This window comes from Pristis pectinata, chromosome 24 (assembly GCF_009764475.1).
Source record: "Pristis pectinata isolate sPriPec2 chromosome 24, sPriPec2.1.pri, whole genome shotgun sequence".
NCBI lineage: Eukaryota > Metazoa > Chordata > Chondrichthyes > Rhinopristiformes > Pristidae > Pristis > Pristis pectinata.
In genome coordinates, this window is record NC_067428.1 from 17131607 (window position 1) to 17150939 (window position 19333).

General features: G+C 44.5%; 1 protein-coding gene across 1 annotated transcript; it reads right to left on the reverse strand.

Annotated features, from left to right (window-relative positions):
• Positions 1-295: 295 nt before the first annotated feature.
• Positions 296-19274, reverse strand: lsm4 (LSM4 homolog, U6 small nuclear RNA and mRNA degradation associated). Its single transcript, XM_052038017.1, has 5 exons — positions 19185-19274; positions 8236-8277; positions 6532-6630; positions 1734-1929; positions 296-550 (listed from the first exon to the last, which is right to left on the reverse strand). The coding sequence occupies exons 1-5, from the start codon at positions 19185-19187 to the stop codon at positions 459-461; spliced, it is 432 nt and encodes a 143-aa protein (XP_051893977.1). The 5' UTR covers positions 19188-19274; the 3' UTR covers positions 296-458.
• Positions 19275-19333: the final 59 nt, after the last annotated feature.

Sequence of the window (19333 nt, forward strand, 5' to 3'; positions counted from 1 at the left end):
AGGTGCAGCTTGATCCATGGGAGAGGCTGTAATAACAGAGCAACAACTGACAGCTTTGCTGTAGGATTAACACTCCCAGCAGGCCACCCAGGCACCACAGCACATCAAGCTCTCTCCACACACAGCCACTGGAAGCAAAAGGATCAGTACCCCAACTAAATGCCCCATAGCCCAGACACAGCATACCAAGCTCCATCTCTGGACTGCATGCAACTGTTTTCCAGACTCTCAAATTCAAAAAAATGTTAATGCTGGTTAATTTGCAAACTGCTGGTAAATAAATATGCTCTTTAGATTACCCTCAAACAATTTATTTATAATTTACAAAACCCAGGTAACCAATCCCTGGTTGCGGATTTGTCACTCATTTACACAATCTATACAGAAAGCAAATACCATCAGAAGCTAGTGGATGGGCATACACACAAACACACGTACACACACACTTGTTGTTCTTCTCACTGCTTCTTCACTCCAGATAGTTTTCCTGGTTTCTTCTCTTGTCCTCGGCCAGATCCACCCACCCCTCGACCACGGCCACCAAATACTCCTGTTGACAGTGAAAAGTACTGGGTTACACTGACCCCAAACTACAACCTTCAATCTTTTCTTCAAGGCTCAAATTCAGCTTTGTGGAGCAGAACCCACTAAAACCTACAACATGGTGGTGTGCTGGATACCACCTACTCCTAGTCCCCAATGGGGGAGGAGGATGCATGGATTCTACTGACCCCGATTCCCGATTCCCACCCCCGAGGAATTGGTCCCAGCAAGCCCAACTTTTAGCTGGGTACCAGTCACAGGATTATAGGAATCAAAAGATCCCATGTCCTCTCTAATCAAGAATGAGCAACAGTAATCCAGGATGACATTTCAGCTATTAAGGAAATCCAACAACTTCAAATGAGATATTAAACTGTGCTGAAAAGCACAAAAAAAGTTGCAGATGTTGAAAATCTGAAACAGTAAACAGAAAATGCTGGAAATATTTAGGTCAGACAGCTTCTATGGAGAGATAAACAGAAACACTTATTTTCCTCTTCAGAGATACTGCCCGACTTGCTGAACATTTCCACCATTTTCTGTTTTAATATTAAACTGAGTCCCAGTCTCTCAGATGGCATCAAACAGCTCATGGTGCTATTGCAAAGAGCGAGTGGCTTACCCTGGCTGAGCTGGGGCCAATCCTTATCCTTCAATGAACATCGCTCAAAATATAAACTGTTCATTGGGGTTTGTGGGATCCTACTGCATACAAATGACCTGCACTATTTCATGTATTCCAATAATGATGGCATTGGCTGTGAGGTGCTTTGGTACATCCTCAGATGGCAAAAGATGCATCAGAAACGCAAGCTTTTCAAAACCAGGGGGCACCAGAAAGTAATCAGGAACACTGGGTGCCCTGTTATCTTTTTAAGTCTCCCAATCCAGCAGGAATAAGAGTTCAAATCCATCTTTAATTGTGCTGATAAACCTAAAGAGTATTTTGTGTTGAGAACCCAAGCAAGGCTCGTTTCCAACCCATCACTCCAAGCCCTTATGTTTCCCAGCTGGGGCTACAAACAGAGCATGGTCTTCCAGCACAGATAGCTAGTGCTACCAATGGTGAAGAGCATTATAACACTGCTCTTGGTCTAACCACTAGTCTGAGCTTGCCAGTGATTAGGTGCTGGGCAGCCAGTGCGCCCATGGTGCTGACACTGCCATCATACATCAAGATGAAAGTTTACCTCGCCCAGCCCCACCGCTGCCACCTCGACCTTTCTGTTGCTGTTGCTGCTTCTGCTGCTGGAGGCCACCTCGACCTCTACCCTTTGACAGCACTTCCTCTTTCACCATGTCGATGATTTCATCGGGGATCCGGAGGTATTTGATGGTGCTGCCACGGATGTAGCATTCTGGCATTTTCCAGAACTTATCACCATCCTGTGGAGCAGGAGAGAGAGAAAAAACAAATCAGACCAGTGGAGAGGTGGGTGTGTTGGGGAACAGCAATCTTTTCAGAGGGATAGGAGGATATCCTTGAGGGTCAGGATTTCACTCCACATCCAGAAATATAATCAACTACAAAAAAAAAGCTGTAATAACTGTGCTGCTTTAGTACAGTGTGTCACTGCACTCACTGGTGGAAATATCACACACAACTCTAGAACTTTACATGGTGTGGCTCTGACTTTCTTAATACACATTCCAGACATTACCTGAAGAGAAGCTGTCTTGTCCCAACCAATGGTGAACCCTTGTAATACTCAGTGCAGATACATCTCTGCCTAATACTGGACTTCATTCTCATACAGTGCCAGACCTGTTCCCACCAGTACTGTATCCCAGTGTTACAGAGTGCCCAACCTGACACTACCAAAACAGTGTTACACAGTGGCAGGACGTGGGAAAGAAATAGCTTAAAAAAAACACTATGGTTTGGGATTTACGTACTACCCTTTGCAATCTCAGGATATTGCGAAAGGCTGTGAGCCTATGAAGAAATCATAAAGTGTGGTCCAGTCTAATGGAAGATATTGATGTCAAGTCAGCAGATCACAGTGCTGCTGAAAGGAAATCTGACCGGTTCCATGGCCTGAGCAAAGCCTCTTCTGCCACCCAGTGGTTACACCAGGAAGTAGCAACATCTCAACAAAGCATAGCCTGACTCAAAGAACTTGTGTTCAAGAAAGTAGCCAAGTAACACAGACCAGGAGACGGGTGCTCATGGAGAGAGCTCCAGCAACTGGCAGCCTTCCCACATGTCACAGTCCACGTGGAACATTAACCTTCCCTCCTACATAAGCCTGTAGAGGACTTTTATTTGTGGTAAGATACTGTGACCCAAAACGCACTGTTCACAAAAACTCCAGATCATCTGCAAATCCTTAGCCTTCATGGGTTGCTTTAGCAACCAAAAGGGAGCTGGTTTTGCAGGGTGAATTTCTGTACGAGTCTCTCTATGCAGAAAAAAAAAACAAGTAGATTCTGAGATTCTTCAAGGAAACGTAGACAGGATCATGGAGTGGACAAACAGCAGTTGAAATTTAATGCTGAAAGCACATTGTTTTGTTGCATTTTGGTAGAAAGGGGAATATAAGAGCACATTTCTATAAAGGGTACAAGAACAGAAAGGTCTAGGGGCATATGTGCAAAAAGTTCTTTGAAAATAGTAGGGCCGGTTGGGAAAGCACAAATCATCCTGGGCTTGAGAGTCATAGTTATACAGCATGGAAACAGGCCCTTCGGCTCAACTGACAAACACAGACCAAGTTGTCTACCTAAGTTAGTCCCATTTACCTATGTTTGGCCCATATCCCTCCAAACCTTTCCTATCCATGCACCTATATAAGCGTCATTATAAATGTTTTTAATGGAGGGATGAACTTTGGCTACAAATGAAGCAGAGTCTAGTTTTACATCCAATACTTTAAGAAAGATGAAAAGGGGTTTAAAAGAGGCTACGAAAGAGATTTATTAAAATGATTTCAGAGATGAAGATCTCTAGTAACATGGATTAACTGTAAAGTTAAGGTTAATCTCCTTACACCAGGGGAAGTTGTGAAAAGAACTTTCAGGAGGTATTTAAAATCAAGAACCGTATTGACAGATAAAGAGAAGCTGCCCTCATTGGCAGAAGGATTCAGAACCACAATGGAAAAAAAAACCCAAAAGTGAAGAGGAAAGGCTTTTTATTAAAAATAGAAAAATATGTAGTGAGCCTAGAATCCACTGCTGTGGCGATATCAGAGGCTGATCCTCTGGGGTATTGGGATTAACAGGCTTGCACCAACCAGTATGGACTTGGGGTCCAAACAGCCTCCATCTGTCCTGTAACCATTCTGTACTCCAGGCAAAATGCGACTAAGCTTCCAGGTGCTTAAGTGTGCCCCCATTTGGGAGTACATTGTGGCAAAGTGGGTGGGTCAACAGACTATGCTACTGGTGGTCTTGAAACATTTTCAATGAGACTTTTCAAAAAGGAATTGGATAAATGCTTTAAAAAGAAAAATCTGTAGGGAGAGATATGTGGGGCTCCTGCTGTACTGTATAATTTTCTGACTGAAAAAAAACAAGAAGTAAATCGAAAGAGCTCAGGGATTAAGCTAGGTGACTAGCCAAGCATGAGTGGCCAGATAGGCTCCGAGTGTGCTCCAGTATCTATGATTGAGAGTGTGAAGCAAAGGTTTTGCAGACGAGGCAGATGAACCTACTCCCCCAGGCAGCACAGAGTTCCAGTAACAGACTTCATGGAAAACACAACTATTACTGAAAGTCTCACTTTCATACCAGACTGAAACTGCAATCTTCAGAATCTAAGACAGGAGGGTACAGAACTGGAGACAACACAGGTCCCTCACCAAGCAGCCAAGAGGTGGAAACCTTGGCACATAGACAGGGAATATGTTTCCACTTGTTGAGGAATCCAAAACCAAGGGCCATATACAGAAGACAGTCACTGGTAAATGCATTAGCAAGTGCAGTGTCCTTGCCTTGAGAGTAGAACTTGCCATTGAGATAAATGGCAGAAATGCATTTAAAAACAAGCTAACACATACAGTTTTTAAATTATTTGCTCATGGGATGCAGAGGTCATTGGTAGGTCTGTCTTTTACTGTCATCTCCAATTACCTGCTAGGCCATTTTTGAGGGCAGCTAATATTCAACTGCACTGGTGGATCTGCAGTGATACATGGTCCGGACAAGGCAAGGTTGAAGGTTTTGTTCCCCAAAGGATACGGTGAACTAGATGAACTTTCAGTGATGATTCAGTACTTTTATTGTCAATGTTACTTTGTATTTCAGATTTAGGTAATTATTTGAATTTTAAATTCCCCAGTTGCCATGGTAAGATTCAAACATGTCTCTATATCAGTAATACAGGCTTCCAGATATTAATCCAGTAGCTTAAATCACAATGCTACTTCACCATTTGATCCATGAGGATAAGAGGAATAGAATACACTGACAGCAAGATAAAGGAAAGGAGAATCAGTTAAACATAAGTGCTGAATGGTCTATTTCTGTACAGTAAAGTCTATGAGAGAACCTGATTTAGGTGTCACAGAGGCATTTGTAAAATTCTAGATTAAATTACATTAAACTGTGCACTCCAGTCATCAAGGTGATATTTTACACAAGAACACCTTTGTTTTTAAATGATCAATCCAAGAGGCTTAGCGGGGTGACCACCCAGTTCCCATCCACAGTCTGAGCTGTACATTTCCTCATTCCCGTTCATAATCAACAGAGCCTCCTTTATACCTTTGATAGCCATCAAGGCAAACAAGTCAAATGGGAAATGATCAAAGCCAAGAGTGGTTAGTGTTCCCTGTTGCCTAATGCTTCAGTGACAGGACACCACTAGTATTCATCTACACTCTGATCCCAGTGATATCATCACAAGACAAGGGAGCAGAAGTAGGCCATTCGGCCCATCAAGTCTGCTCCAAAGAAGAGGAAAAAGAAAAAAGAAAAAAGAAATGGGGGTGGGGGGGGGGGGGGGTGGAAAAGAGTCTGCTCCATGAGCAGAAAAAAAACTCTTCTAACCCCAATTTCCAGCCTTATCTCCATATCCCTTGATACCTTGACTAATTAGATATCTATCTATCTCCTCCTTAAACACCTCCAATGATCTGGCCTCTGCTGCTGTACATGGCAAGGAATTCCATAAATTCACTACCCTCTGGCTAAAGAAATTTCTCGTCATCTGTTTTAAATCTGTACCCTTTAATTCTAAGATTGTGCCCTCTGGACTCACCCACCAAAGGAAACAGCTTGGTCACATCTACTCTGTCCAGTCCTTTCAACATTTTAAATGTTTCTATGAGGTCCCCTCTCATTCTTCTGTACTCCAGTGAGTACAGTCCAACAGCTGACAAACGCTCATCATATGTAAGCCCTTTCATTCCGGGAATCATCCTCGTAAATCTCCTCCGAACCCTCTCCAACATCAGCACATCCTTCCTAAGATATGGGGCCCAAAACCGAACACAGTATTCCAAATGAGGCCTCACTAGTGCCCCGTAGAGCCTCATCAACACTTCCTTACTTTTATACACTATACCTCTCATGGGGCATCACTGACATAGAAATAATTGTGCTCAGAACATTTTAGTGATCTGCTACAGTGTTTTATGAATTATGCGTTTTGCTAACCTGCTTCTCAAAGACTATTCTTTTACACAATCTTGTTAGCAACACAAACAGGAGGCAGCCTTCCACCTTTCAATCATGTAATGGCTGGTGTTAATTTTAACTTCATGCCCTTGGAGACCTTTACCCCACAAAAAAAAACATCCATTTTGAATTTCTCAGTTGATCCACCCCCCAACCAAACCCACAATTCCTTGGCATGGAAAGAATCATATTTCCACTGCCCACTGTTTTACTCCAGCCCTACTCCTCCTACAAATCACTTCACTGAAACCTTGCTCCATACTGCAATATATACACTCCAAATGCCTTGATGTCTTAATTTTAAATGTTGAGTGAACAGCTTAAGTAACCTTAAATAAACTGCTGCACTGAATGAAAGCCACGTACCCTGGATGTGCAAATGACCTCTCGCAGGTTGATGTTCATCCAGTTGTCACAGCTGACCAGATGACCATTGTACGTCTCCCCATTCTTCAACTCCACAAGCTGTCAAACAAAACACATTTTATTCATTGGAACAGAATTTATCAAATATTCTAATTCCATGACTTTACCCTGGTATCCCTGGATATTCGTCAGCATGCAATCCAACAGTTTAATTCCACTGTCTTAGGTGAACTTCACCCCCTAATCAGCTCCTGTCAAGGTCTGCCTTTTCCCATGGTGCTGGTAACATAACAGGATGTTATAAGTGCTGTGTTAGAGGTGACCCAACATTGATGCTAGGATACTGGAGAGTGGGTCCCTGAGGGAGGTAGAATCTGTAACGAGCGACCTCAATTTGATACTGCCAGGGAAGCACTGAACACTTGTACCAAAACGAGGCCAAGAAACATCGTAGCCAAGAGTGGGATGGAGAGCTCCACATCAAAGTCTTACCCCGTGAATAAATCGTTGAAGTAAAAACCTTCAGCATCCAGCAATTCTCAGAACAGTGAGGCTCTAAATGCATCCAGTCTGCAGCAGTTGGGCATGGGAAACTGGTGAGAAAACAACACTGGCTGCATAGAGCATTGCGAAGTCCTGAGGTTGTGAAAGATGATACAAAGACACAAGAATCCTTTCCTGGATTTCTCAAGTGTTTGTCATCACAAATAGCAAAGAACAGCAGCCAGGGCACAGAACGTTTGGGGATTGGGGCAGTATTAGGAGGGAGTGAAGTGTTTAACATTTTACAGTTGATGATCTCAAAGGTTCCAGCAGGTTTTCCCCATCTCTCCCATTTTTCCTTCACTTCTCCACTCCTCTCCCAATTTCTTTTCTGATCAACAACATGTGGTGTGAATGGATAAAGAGGTTACATGGAATGGAAACTACTCTCAGCAATGCTAACTCCTGAAACTATGCATTAACTCAACTTAGACAGGCACCAGGCAGCCCGACTGCGCCTGTTCCACAAACAAACATTTGTCAACACAAACTCTCCAGACAGGCTCAGCAACATCAAACTCCACCACAGATCACCAAGGGTGGGGGATTTTGAGACGTGCTGTAGAAAAGTGGAACGTGTAGAGACAGCTGTCTGAGTGCAATGAAGGAGCCTGACAGTCTGGTAGAAACAGGAATTGGAAATTGGACTGAGGCACTTTAGTGCCTGAATTAAAGTCTTCTGCAAATTCCAAAGCATTTTCAACTAGCACAGCCTACCAGCTAAACAAAGCAGTTCAACATGCTCTCCAGTTTTAATACCATGCAGATGAGGAGCCAGCTCTTGAGTTCTCGCTCCACAAATTACTCATTTGGTAAACCTTACAACACAAGGTTATCAGTCCCAGGAGCTCTCAGGAATTTTAAATTTAATCTCATGGATAAGAGGAGCAAATACATGGTGACGTGCTTCACAAGCCATGAAAAAAAAGTGTATTCTATTTTCTTTGAACAACTTGCATTTCTGCAGCACCTGTATCAGACTAATGTGCAAGGTGACTTCTCAGGAACTTAGTCAGACAAAAATTATACTGCACAATTAGTAGGAGCTGAGAACTTCAAGTAACCAACAAGATGAACACCTACTACCAGTGCAAGCAGGTGAAGGGGTGTGCTCACCATTCAAAATGATCACTACCTGTTAATGCATTTAACCAGACTCACCATGGGATGATTCTGTGCTGTCTTCAGTAATGAGAGTGGAAGCTGAAACACAGAACAAAAATTAAATGATGCTAGAGAAACATAGCGGTTAACTTAACACTATTACAGCACCAGTGATTGGGGTTCAATTCCCGCCGTTGTCTGTAAGAAGTTTGCATGTTCTCCCCGTGACTGCGTGGGTTTCCTCCGGGTGCTCTGGTTTCCTCCCATATTCCAAAGACGTACAGGTTAGTAAGTTAACATGGGTGTAATTGGGCGCGCAGGCTCGTTGGGCCAGAAGGACCTGTTACCATGCTGTATAAATAATGTTTTTTTTAAAGAATCTGCTTCATATGATAAATATTGGAGTTTGAAGTCAAAATACACCTCCCACAAAAACTCCCCAGAAAACTCAGCAGCCTATGACTCCTAATTAAAGGGCAACTAAATGCAAAGGTAGGGCTTTTTTTCTCCCCGGTTTTGTTCACAAGAAGCAGCAGTGAAGGAGCTGAGGGATGCAAGGCGAGCTCTAACAGCAGACAGTGACCCCACCCAAAGCAGTAATAGTAGTCCCCGGGTATGAACAGGTTCCGTTTTTTACAGACGTCCACAAGTCGATTTTATCCACAAGCCAGAAAAAAAAACAAAAATCACTCGATATGTTAACCATCCCCCCCCCCCCACTGTATTGTAATGAATGGTGTTGATGACAGCCAATTAACATGAACATTTATTTATTGTCTTCCCTGCCTAGTTACAGTGGTACAGAATCAGGCTGACCCACGTTCAATGGCTGGTTTCAATGGGCTTAAAGTATCAGTGGATGTTACGTTGTTTAATAGAGCGTCATTGCACAGGTATCAATAGGAGCGATTGCTTGTCAATTTCCAAAGAAATTTTCAAGTAGCCTCCCGTGGTGGAACTGGCAGGCTGCGTTCTTAAGGGACAGTTGTGTCTGATTAGTGTGAGGAGGTTACACATAAATTGGTTTATCTCCCCCGAAAAGACTGGCTCTTATTTGAAGTCAATATTTGTGGGAGCTCATGGGTGTCGATAAGTCAGGCACTCATAACCCGGGGAAAGCCTGTTCATAAGACCAGAAATTTCACCATCTCACACACCAATCTCCCTTCACTGCACCAACCACCCAGTTTAATCTTACGCTCCCATTTATACCCTGCATCCTCTAATACCTCTTCCAATCTAATACAAAAGGTTGGATATTATGCTACAATTTATATAAACCTCTGGATAGAACCCATCTGGAGTTACTGCATTCTTTTCTGGGCAGCACATCACAGGGAAGTGAAACTGACCACGGAGGGCACATAATACAGATCCGTCAGTAACAATACTGAGGGCCAAACACATAAATTATGAGAACAAATTTCACAGATTAACCTTGATTTCTTTGAATATAGAAGATTAAAGGTGATAATCGAACTGAAGTTGTTAGAGGATTGCAGGATTTTGTAATAGATTGAAACCAATGGAGAACTCTTTCAAATGAACACCCACACAGGCACAATGGGCCAAATTGCCTCCTGCAATTTCTGATATATTCTGGTGGTGTGTGGGGGCAGCTAGTGTTCCAGAAGTGAAACATAATCAAATAGGTCCCAGAGTAGGCTTTTCACCCCCTTGAGCCTGCTTCACCATTTAATGAGATACAGCAGACCCTCGACCATCACTCCACTTTCACATCCATTCACTATATCCCTCAATTCAATCTGTTTTAAGAGATTAATGTGTGTCTGAGGCACCAATGAGTGAAGAAATTCTTCACCTCATTCCTAAATGGCTGATTCCTTGGTTCTTGATTCTCAATGTTAATCTTTTCAAGCCTCTTAAGAATAATTTCTTTCATTGAGATCATTCTTATTTCCAGGAATTATAAACCTGGCCCACTTAATCTCCCAATATGAGACAACCAGCTCAGACCAAGAATTAATCTAGTGAATCTTAATCTCCTCCTGGACAACTATATCCTTCCTCTGTTAAGATCAAAGCTGCTCACAATACTCCAGGTATTGTCTCACCAAGCATAACTAGAGTTAAGCACTTCTTTACACTTGGATTCTGAAAGTTAACATAGCATTCACTTTGCCATTTGCTTACTTTTCCATCTCCTATAGTGAGGATAATGTGCGACTTCCTGGAGTGGTGCGTGGTTTTCCCATGAACATGCTGCCCTGTCCTTCTAGGTAAAAGGTTTGAGAGGTGCTGTCAAAAACCTCATCACACCTTATTTTACCAATGGGGTTAGTAGTAGCAGCAGCAAACCTGTATCTATTACACTTAGGTACCTAGTTTAAGTCATTAATATGGATAGTTTAAAACCAGGTACACTGACGCTTCTGGCACACTAGAAAAAAAATCTTACAGCCCAAAAGTTGGCAATTTAATCCCACTCTGTTCTGCCTGTAAACCAATTGTCAATCTAAAGAGATAAAATCAAAAGAGGGGGAGAGGGGCACAGAATGGATCATCTCAAAGTTAGGGCAAGTCAGGAAAGCACATCTTCACACAAAGGTGGAACTCTCTCTCCCAAAGAGCTGTTGAAGCTCTAGGGGGTGGGGTCAACTTAAAATTCTGAAAGAAGTAATAGATTTGTTGGGCAGGGGATAGAGCAATAGAAATAAAGCAGGTGGAAGGAGTTAAGAAACAGTACATGATCTAACTGAATAGTTGAATGTGCTCAAATGGTTGAATTATCTGTTCCTGTTCAAAGCTCTGTTCCTCCTTTTCTATTTTAAATTAGTACTGTGTTCAGTAGTGTCCAGCATAGAAACTTACATTCTACCCACCTTCAGGATAAAGTAAAATTTCCATCCTCATCCCCATTCATTACAAAAGGTTTAAATTTGTGCCACTTAATTACTGCAGAAGCACTAGATTGTTCTTTGGTCATAACTCATCATAATCCAAAAGGCAACTATCTTGTCACTCCATCACCTTCTCATTGCAAATTGAAGGCCCTAATTTTGTATCCATCAGTTTAATCAAGACCTCCCAGTAAATCTCAGCTGCATCAATCCCACCACTTTGCTATTCTTTCTATGTAGTAGAGTTCAGAACATTATAAATAGTCCTCCCAAATCCAGCCCAGCTAAATATTTCAGTAGCCTCCTTGCTTTTCTATTCCACTCCTCCAGATAAATAACCAGAGATTCTTGTGCCCTTCAACATAAATCAAATTATTTGTAAGTAACATTGGTATAAATCAGCAATTTATATTCATCAGTGCTTGCTGCCTGTTTCATCAACATACTCACGGAAGTGCATTTTTTGGCTACAGTAGTTCAGCACTAAAATGTGTGCCCATAATTTATCCTTAGCTGAATTAAGGCATCTCAGGCAACTTCACCCTTCTTCCAAAATTATCGAATTTCTCCTCAACCAATTCTGCAGAGCAGAGTACATAGCTACATATTGCTCCAAACTAATGTGTAAGACAATGACGCAGCAATTTGGAAATAACCTGCAACCATCAATCATAGAATAACATTTAGGAGCACCAGCCTCGGAATCACTGTCATTTTAGACAAGATAGACACACACTCCAAACAAGTGGAAACCATTTTGCTTGCTACAAACCAGAACCTTTTTAGAACTTTCTACCACTCTTTTAAAACATTATAATCTTATCCTTGCAGCAGTTGATGCTCCCTGCTCATTTTCACAACACACTCTTTCATAGCTAAACAGTGCCACCATTGGCAGAGGATGCATTTACAGCCTGATGAGTTGAAATGAACAGAGTGCATTATAAGTGTTCACAAGGAGTGTATAATGTAAAGGAAAAAGTTGGTTGCACTTTAAAGTGGAGGTATCAATTACGGCAGTCCAATTAACTTCAATGGTGCAAGCTGGCAAGACCCTGGTGGGAATAACATTGCGATTGACTGTGCTGTCATGTTAGCCAAAGTAACGTGAATAGCTTCCGAGAGAGATGATTGCTGATTTGAGCTGTACTCCAGAGGCTTGACCATGAAATCCAAACTGATACTCTAGCCCAGTGCAGAAAGAATATTGCAGTCTGAGTTGCCATTTTTTAGGATGAGTCCTATCTGTCATTTTAGTTGGATGTAAAAGACCTCAAAGCCATTTCAAAAATAAATTGGAGCTTCTGAGGCGACTTTCTTCATAACAGCGGCTTCCCTCTACCACATTTGAGAAAGCTCACAATGATGTTGCATCTACTTCCCACAATCCAGCTCTTACTCGTTCACTTCCAACAAGATGGATAACAGCCCTTTTATTCTTGCTTCACACCCCACCAGCCTCCACATTCAACAGCTATTTAATCATAACTTCTCCATAACTTCTGCAAACTTCAGTGAGATTCCACCACTAGATACAGCTTCCCCTCTCCTTTCTGAGATTCTCTGGTTTGCTCTTCCATCTTCATCAACTACTCGCCTTCTCGTGGCACTTACCCATGCAACCGCAGAAGACAATATCAGGCCTTTTACCCTTCCCACCACCCAGGAATCCAAACAGTCCTTCCAGGTAAAGCATTGATTCATTTGCACTTTCAAGTGTTTGTTTTGAGCACTGAAAGCAGTCTCTTCTACATTGGAGAAACCAAACACAGACTGGCTGAACACTTTGCAGAACACCTCTATTCAGTCCACAGGGTGACTCAACCATCCAGTTGCTGGTCACTTTAATTTTCCACCTCTACTCCTGCCTCCCATGAAAGGTCAAAGAACAGCCCCTTGTCTTCTATCTAGGCAAGCTGCAGTCCTTGGGACCCCATACTGAATTCATAAATTTCAGATAAGCAGCCTTTCCTGTTTGTATCAGAATTTGCCAGTTCTGATACAAGATCATACACCTGTAATAGTAACTCAGTTCTTCTCTCTTAACAAATGCCACTTGAACTGGTGAACATGATCATTTATTTCCAGGAACTGACATGTGCATCTCACAATTTTAGCACGTTGATGTTTTGTTTTCCTTTGTTAACTGTCCTCACTTACACTCCTTCAGACAGATCAGCTATGTTTCAACAGATGGCACCAGAAGCAATTATGTCACTGGACAACTTTGTTCTCTCTATCCCTCCCCCTCTCTGAAACTTAAAACACACTTTCTTTCCCCACCCCTCACCCCAATTCTTCCAGTTCTAATAAAGATTTATTGACCTGAAATAACATCCAGATTGCACAATTACTGTTAAACCCTGCAGATCTGAGCCTGCACCAACAAAATATTCAACACTGCTGTCCAGCCTGCTTGACAGATTGTAGAGATGATGGGGGACATGGAGATGTCCACCTCCCGCCTTGGATGGGACTTTTTGCAGAACCAGAAATGCATAATTGTAGTAAGTAGATCTGTCCCAAGAGCCTGCAGTGATGGAGACACTAAAAACAAACATGACAGAGCCATTTCTGAGTATGGTGAACAAATGTGTGGTATCATGTTGATATGACATTTGAGGAAAGAATGGGTGGTGAAGAGCCAAGAGAATTTCATACAGAGGACTCTGTGGGTTTTTACTATGGCACATCCCTCATACCCACCCTCTGTGCTAAGATCGTGAGCTTGTGGTAGGCATAATCCCTCCCCTGTCCCTCTCTGCCATTTCAACAAAAGATTCAATGGAACACAGCACATGCTGTGGTTAATTGTGGAGCCAACAACTGGAGCCCTAATGATATTTTGCACTGTGTTAAATTCACTTCTTGTTTGTCAGGATCTACACTGTTTCATAGACACAGTAATGTTAGCTAGCTCTTATATTGCTTTCCAGCATGGAGATAATGCAGTCCTGGCTCTATGCAAGCTTTGCACAGGTTTGGAGATGGACATCTCCATGCAATCTGTCACGCAGGGAGTGGGAAGGGTATAGGTGGTGAGGGAAAGGGGCAAGACATGCACCACCATTAGTAGTTTGCATGTGGCACTCTTTAGCTGGCTGCAAGCAACCATATTGCTATAACAATCCCCATCAGATTACCTGTTCTTTATTGCTTTGCAAGCTTACTTTAACGACAGTTAACATTACATTTCAATTGCTTTAGTCCATACAACCCTTCAGGCAAATTGAATGCCTTGACAATACCTAAACCAGCCCTTCTGATATTTCCATTCGGCTCCCCTTTATGATCCATTCAAGAAGGTAATCCAAAATTGGAAAATGCCATCAGTTCTTTTGCATTTGGTTACTTGTGATTTATTCACTTCTTTCTACCATGCATAATTATAGGTCTTCCCCAGGTTATGACAAGGCAGAAGATGCTTGCAGACCTGCAGGAGCCAGCAAATCCATCCTGCTGGTCTCCCAAATGCTTGTTTGTATGTATAGGCTGTATACAAGTCGGGCTTTTGTAAACTGGGGAGGACCTGCATTTGATTTCAATGGAAGAACTTTGCATCTTTTTAGCCTCGCTATGCATTTATAATCAACTTTTCTTCCCAAAACAAAGGCGTTACGTAAATACCTTATTATTAGCCTAAAAATGTTAATCTTACCTCTGTATTTTACAACACTACATTGGCCAGCTTTTACTGATCATTCCTTCAACACACTGTGCCTTAAATTCATACTTCCACAACTAAATACAAGTTTCACTACACTACTTCTCAAACAATTACCATATTGTCAGCAAGTTAAAAAAACTAATATTTTCTAACCACTCCATTTTCCTGTCCAATCGCCCTGCTTTGATTCCCCAAGAATCTATCTTTTTCAGCTTTGAATATGCTTAGTGATTCAGCAATCATAACCACTGGAGAATTCACATCCCTCAGAGAAGAAAATACACTTTCTTTTCGCCCCCCAGTCTCAACGTGTTAACTGGACTAATATTTGGAACGGGAAGGTTGTCTCATGAGGAAAGGATGGACAGATGAAGCTTGTATCCATTGAAGTTTAGAAGAGTGAGGGGGGACTTAATTAATACACAAAATCCTGAGGGGTCTTGATGTTGGATGTGGAGATGATATTTCTTCTTGTGGGAGATTCCAGAACTAGAGGTCACTGTTTAAAAATAAAAAAGGTTTAAAACAAAACCATGAACTCTACCTCATTATTCCTCTTTTGCACGATTTAATTAATTTATCTTTTGGTAACTGATAGTAATTTTTAGGTCTTGCACTGTACTGCTGCCCCAAAACAACAAATTTCACGACGGATGTCAATGATAATAAACCTGATTCTGATTCTTTTTAAGTTAAATGACGCAACTTGATTTTTCCTTAGGGTTGAGGTCTTAGGAACTCTCTGCCTTAAAAGGCGGTGGCAGAAACTATGAATATTTTTAAGACACAGGTAAATACATTCCTGCTAATGCAAGAGGATGAAAGGTTACCAATGGAATGAGAGCTGAGATTACAATCACATCAGCCACAATCTTGTTGAATAGTAGAGCCAGTTTGGGAGAGCCAAACAGCCATCTCCTGCTTTGAAGTTGTTTGTTCGCAACCCCTTATCCCAAGTCTTTGTCCCCTTGTTCAAGACCAGGGCAAATATAGTTACATAATCTACTTTACACAGTAGGTTAGGGCAGTGGTAACCCAATTAGTATCCTCTGTGCATAAAGTGTTTTCTGATTTCATTCCTGAATGTCATTGTTCCAATTCTAAAATTATGCCCACTTAATCCAGATTCCCTTTGAATCAAATAGTTTCTCTACATTCACTCTGTCCAATCCTTTAATCACTTTAAATACATCAATTAGATCACACTTCAATCCCTTAAATTTCAAGCGAAAACAAGCCAAGTATTTGTAACCCATCTTCATAATTTAACCCTCTGAGCTCAGCTTTCTAATTACAGAGAACTTGTACATCTGCAAAGGGGGCGTCAATTTGAAAAAAAACCCAAACTCTTTATTTGGAAAAACTGACATCACTTAAGCGCTAGCTTAATACCGAAGCTGATGCAAGCTCCTGAGATGCTTCCTTCCATGTATGCACACTAGGAAGTCTGGAAGAGAGCTCCTTTATAACATTAAGGGAAAATACTCATAAGCAATGCAAAGATAACCTCTCAATAGCCAAGACACATCAATCATAATAAACACAGCCAAAATTCCCCAAACTGACTTTGTTCGATGTTGGCTTCCTCATGACACAAAAGCATGAGCAAAGCAATTAAATCTTTAGCAATACACATAGTTAGAACATTCAGAAGGCAAGCATACAATGAAAAATTTTACAAAACTAATGGTAACTATTCACCTTTGTGCTTCCCTTTTGAGACCATCTTCTAAGTGCCTTGAATGGCCTACTACTTTGTACATTGTTCTCTCTATCTGCTTGGATATCTGCTCGCTTGCAATAGAGGAGGCAGCAGATGGCAATGAAGGGTGACCTGGGCTCTGGGCCTGGCTTAGGCCTGCATTATTTTAGCACAAATGGTAGCTGTCTGGGCAAGCTAGTTATGGGGTAAATGTGAGCCCAGTGTTGGCAGTGGGAGAATGAAGGTCATCATACTGAGAGAATACACAGAGGGCCAAAACAACACTGCCTTGGGCTAGGTCATCAAAGGGCTGTGAAATCTTCTGAATCTCAGCTGCTGTCACAGCCCCTAGAACTCTAGCAATAGTATACACCTGGCTGGCAGCAAGCAGAACCTAGTGAGAGCAGTCTGAGTTTCTGTTGCAGCACAGAAACATTAGGTGGCTTCCATTTGTGCTGGAATGATAGCTGAAACTTTAGCCTTCACCAGCTGCCTCATTTTTGGGTTTGCACCCACTGATGTGGAAATGTATATTACCCACCTACTAGCAAACAACTACTCCAGGCTTTGTACAGAGCTCTACAAAAGACTGGAGCATATTGGACACCGTAAACTTACAGGTTACTGGGCCGGTATGCAGAACCCAAGACTATTAATGTGGAGACAAAGTTCAAATCTCAATACAGCAGCTGGGAAAACTACTTGCAGCAAATCAACACTTGCAAGCACTTAACACTCAGGATGCACTCCCATTAACGTGTTCTTGCAGATCTGGTGCTAAAATTATTCAATAAAGCATTTATAACGATGCGTTACTAATGGTATTGAGATAGAAGATCAACCACGAATGGCAGATCAGGCTCAAAGGACTGACTGGCCTAGTCCGATTTTCCACTTTTCTGTGTTTATCCCTCAAGCAAGATCATGAAGCAATAATCCAGCCATAATCACGCAGAGCTCTCATCACCTTCACTCCTATGTTATCACGGTAGCGAGACAAAATGTAGTTAACTGTGAGGTGTTGGGCAGTAAAATGCACAACCACAATGCAGGTACATCTTGTACACATGTAGTGGAGCACCCCACAAGTACGAACTGCCTACAACTAAGCAGCAGCCTCCATCCCCTCCCCTCCCCTCATCCTCCATCCCCTCCCCCCCTCCATCCCCTGCCCCTCATCCCCTCCCCTCCTCCTCCATCCCTCCCCTCCTCTTCCCCTCCCCTCCTCCTCCATCCACTCCCCCTCCCCCTCCCCGTCCCCTCCCCCTCCAACCCCTCCGCCTCCAACCCCACCCCATCCCCTCCTCCTCCTCCCCACCCCCTCCTCTCCCCATCCCTCCCTCCCCATCCCCCTCCTCCTCCCCCACCCGACCCCACCCCCTCCTCCACCCGACCCCACCCCTCCTCCTCCCCCACCCCACCCCCTCCTCCACCCGACCCCACCCCTCCTCCTCCCCCACCCCACCCCCTCCTCCCCCATCCCACCCCCTCCTCCCCATCTCCTCCTCCCCCTCCTCCCCCCCACCCCCTCCTCCTCCTCCTCCCCCCACCCCCTCCTCCTCCTCCCCACCCCCTCCTCCTCCTCCCCCCCACCCCCTCCTCCTCCTCCCCCCCACCCCCTCCTCCTCCTCCTCCCCACCCCCTCCTCCTCCTCCCCCATCTCCTCCCCCCCACCCCACCCCCTCCTCCCCCATCTCCTCCTCCCCCCCACCTCCTCCTCCTCCCCCCCACCCCCTCACATCCCATCCCATCTCCTCCTCCCCCACCCCACCCCCTCACATCCCATCCCATCTCCTCCTCCTCCTCCCCCACCCCACCCCCTCATCCCATCCCATCTCCTCCTCCCCATCTCCTCCTCCTCATCCCCTCTCCTCCTCCCCATCCCCTCCCCTCCTCCTCCCCATCCCCTCCTCCTCCTCGCCATCCCCTCCATCCCATCCTCCTCCTCTCCATCCCCTCCTCCCATCCCCTCCTCCCCCTCCCCCTCCTCCCATCCCCTCCTCCCCCTCCCCCTCCTCCCCCTCCCCCTCCTCCCCCTCCTCCCATCCCCTCCTCCCCTCCCCCTCCTCCCATCCCCTCCTCATCTCATCTCCTCCTCCCCATCCCCTCCCCTCCTCCTCCCCATCTCATCTCCTCCTCCCCCTCCTCATCTCATCTCCTCCTCCCCCTCCTCCCCATCCCCTCCCCTCCTCCTCCCTCCCCATCCCCCCTCCCCCCCGCATCCCCTCCCCATCCCCCCTCCCCCCCGCATCCCCTCCCCCTCTCCCGCATCCCCTCCCCTCCATCCCCTCCCCCTCTCCTCCCCTCCCCTCCATCCCCTCCCCCTCTCCCGCATCCCTCCTCTCCTCCTCCCCCTCCCGCATCCCCTCCCCCTCTCCTCCCCTCCCCTCCATCCCCTCCTCCCCTCCCCTCCATCCCTCCTCCCCTCCATCCCCTCCTCCCCTCCATCCCCTCCTCCCCTCCATCCCCTCCATCCCCTCCTCTCCTCCCCTCCCGCATCCCCTCCTCCTCTCCTCTCCTCCCCTCCCGCATCCCCTCCTCCTCTCCTCTCCTCCCGCATCCCCTCCTCCTCTCCTCTCCTCCCGCATCCCCTCCTCCTCTCCTCTCCTCCCGCATCCCCTCCTCCTCTCCTCTCCTCCCTCCTCCTCTCCTCTCCTCTCCTCCCCTCCCGCATCTCCTCCCCCATCCCATCCCATCCCCCTCTCCTCTCCTCCTTCTTTGCTGTCTCCACCTCCGTTTACTTTCTTTCTCTCTCTCTTTTGCCGGCTTTTCTCACCATTTTTCTGTCGCTTTTTTTTCTCTCTCCGATTCCGGACCGGATCCAACCAAACTTGCTGAATCCGCCTTTCCCCTGAGTGACAGCTGACTCGACCAATCGAAGAATGGGCTCGCCGCACCGCCTAATCAACGATACGCTTAAGTCAA

What these genes read in the sequence shown, in the direction of transcription:
- lsm4 (XM_052038017.1), bottom strand. An exon ending in CAGCACAGAATCATCCCATG is followed by an intron (nt 6,631 to 8,235) that starts GTGAGTCTGGTT and finishes TTTGTTTGACAG; the next exon opens with CTTGTGGAGTTGAAGAATGG. An exon ending in CAGCGGTGGGGCTGGGCGAG is followed by an intron (nt 551 to 1,733) that starts GTAAACTTTCAT and finishes CACTGTCAACAG; the next exon opens with GAGTATTTGGTGGCCGTGGT.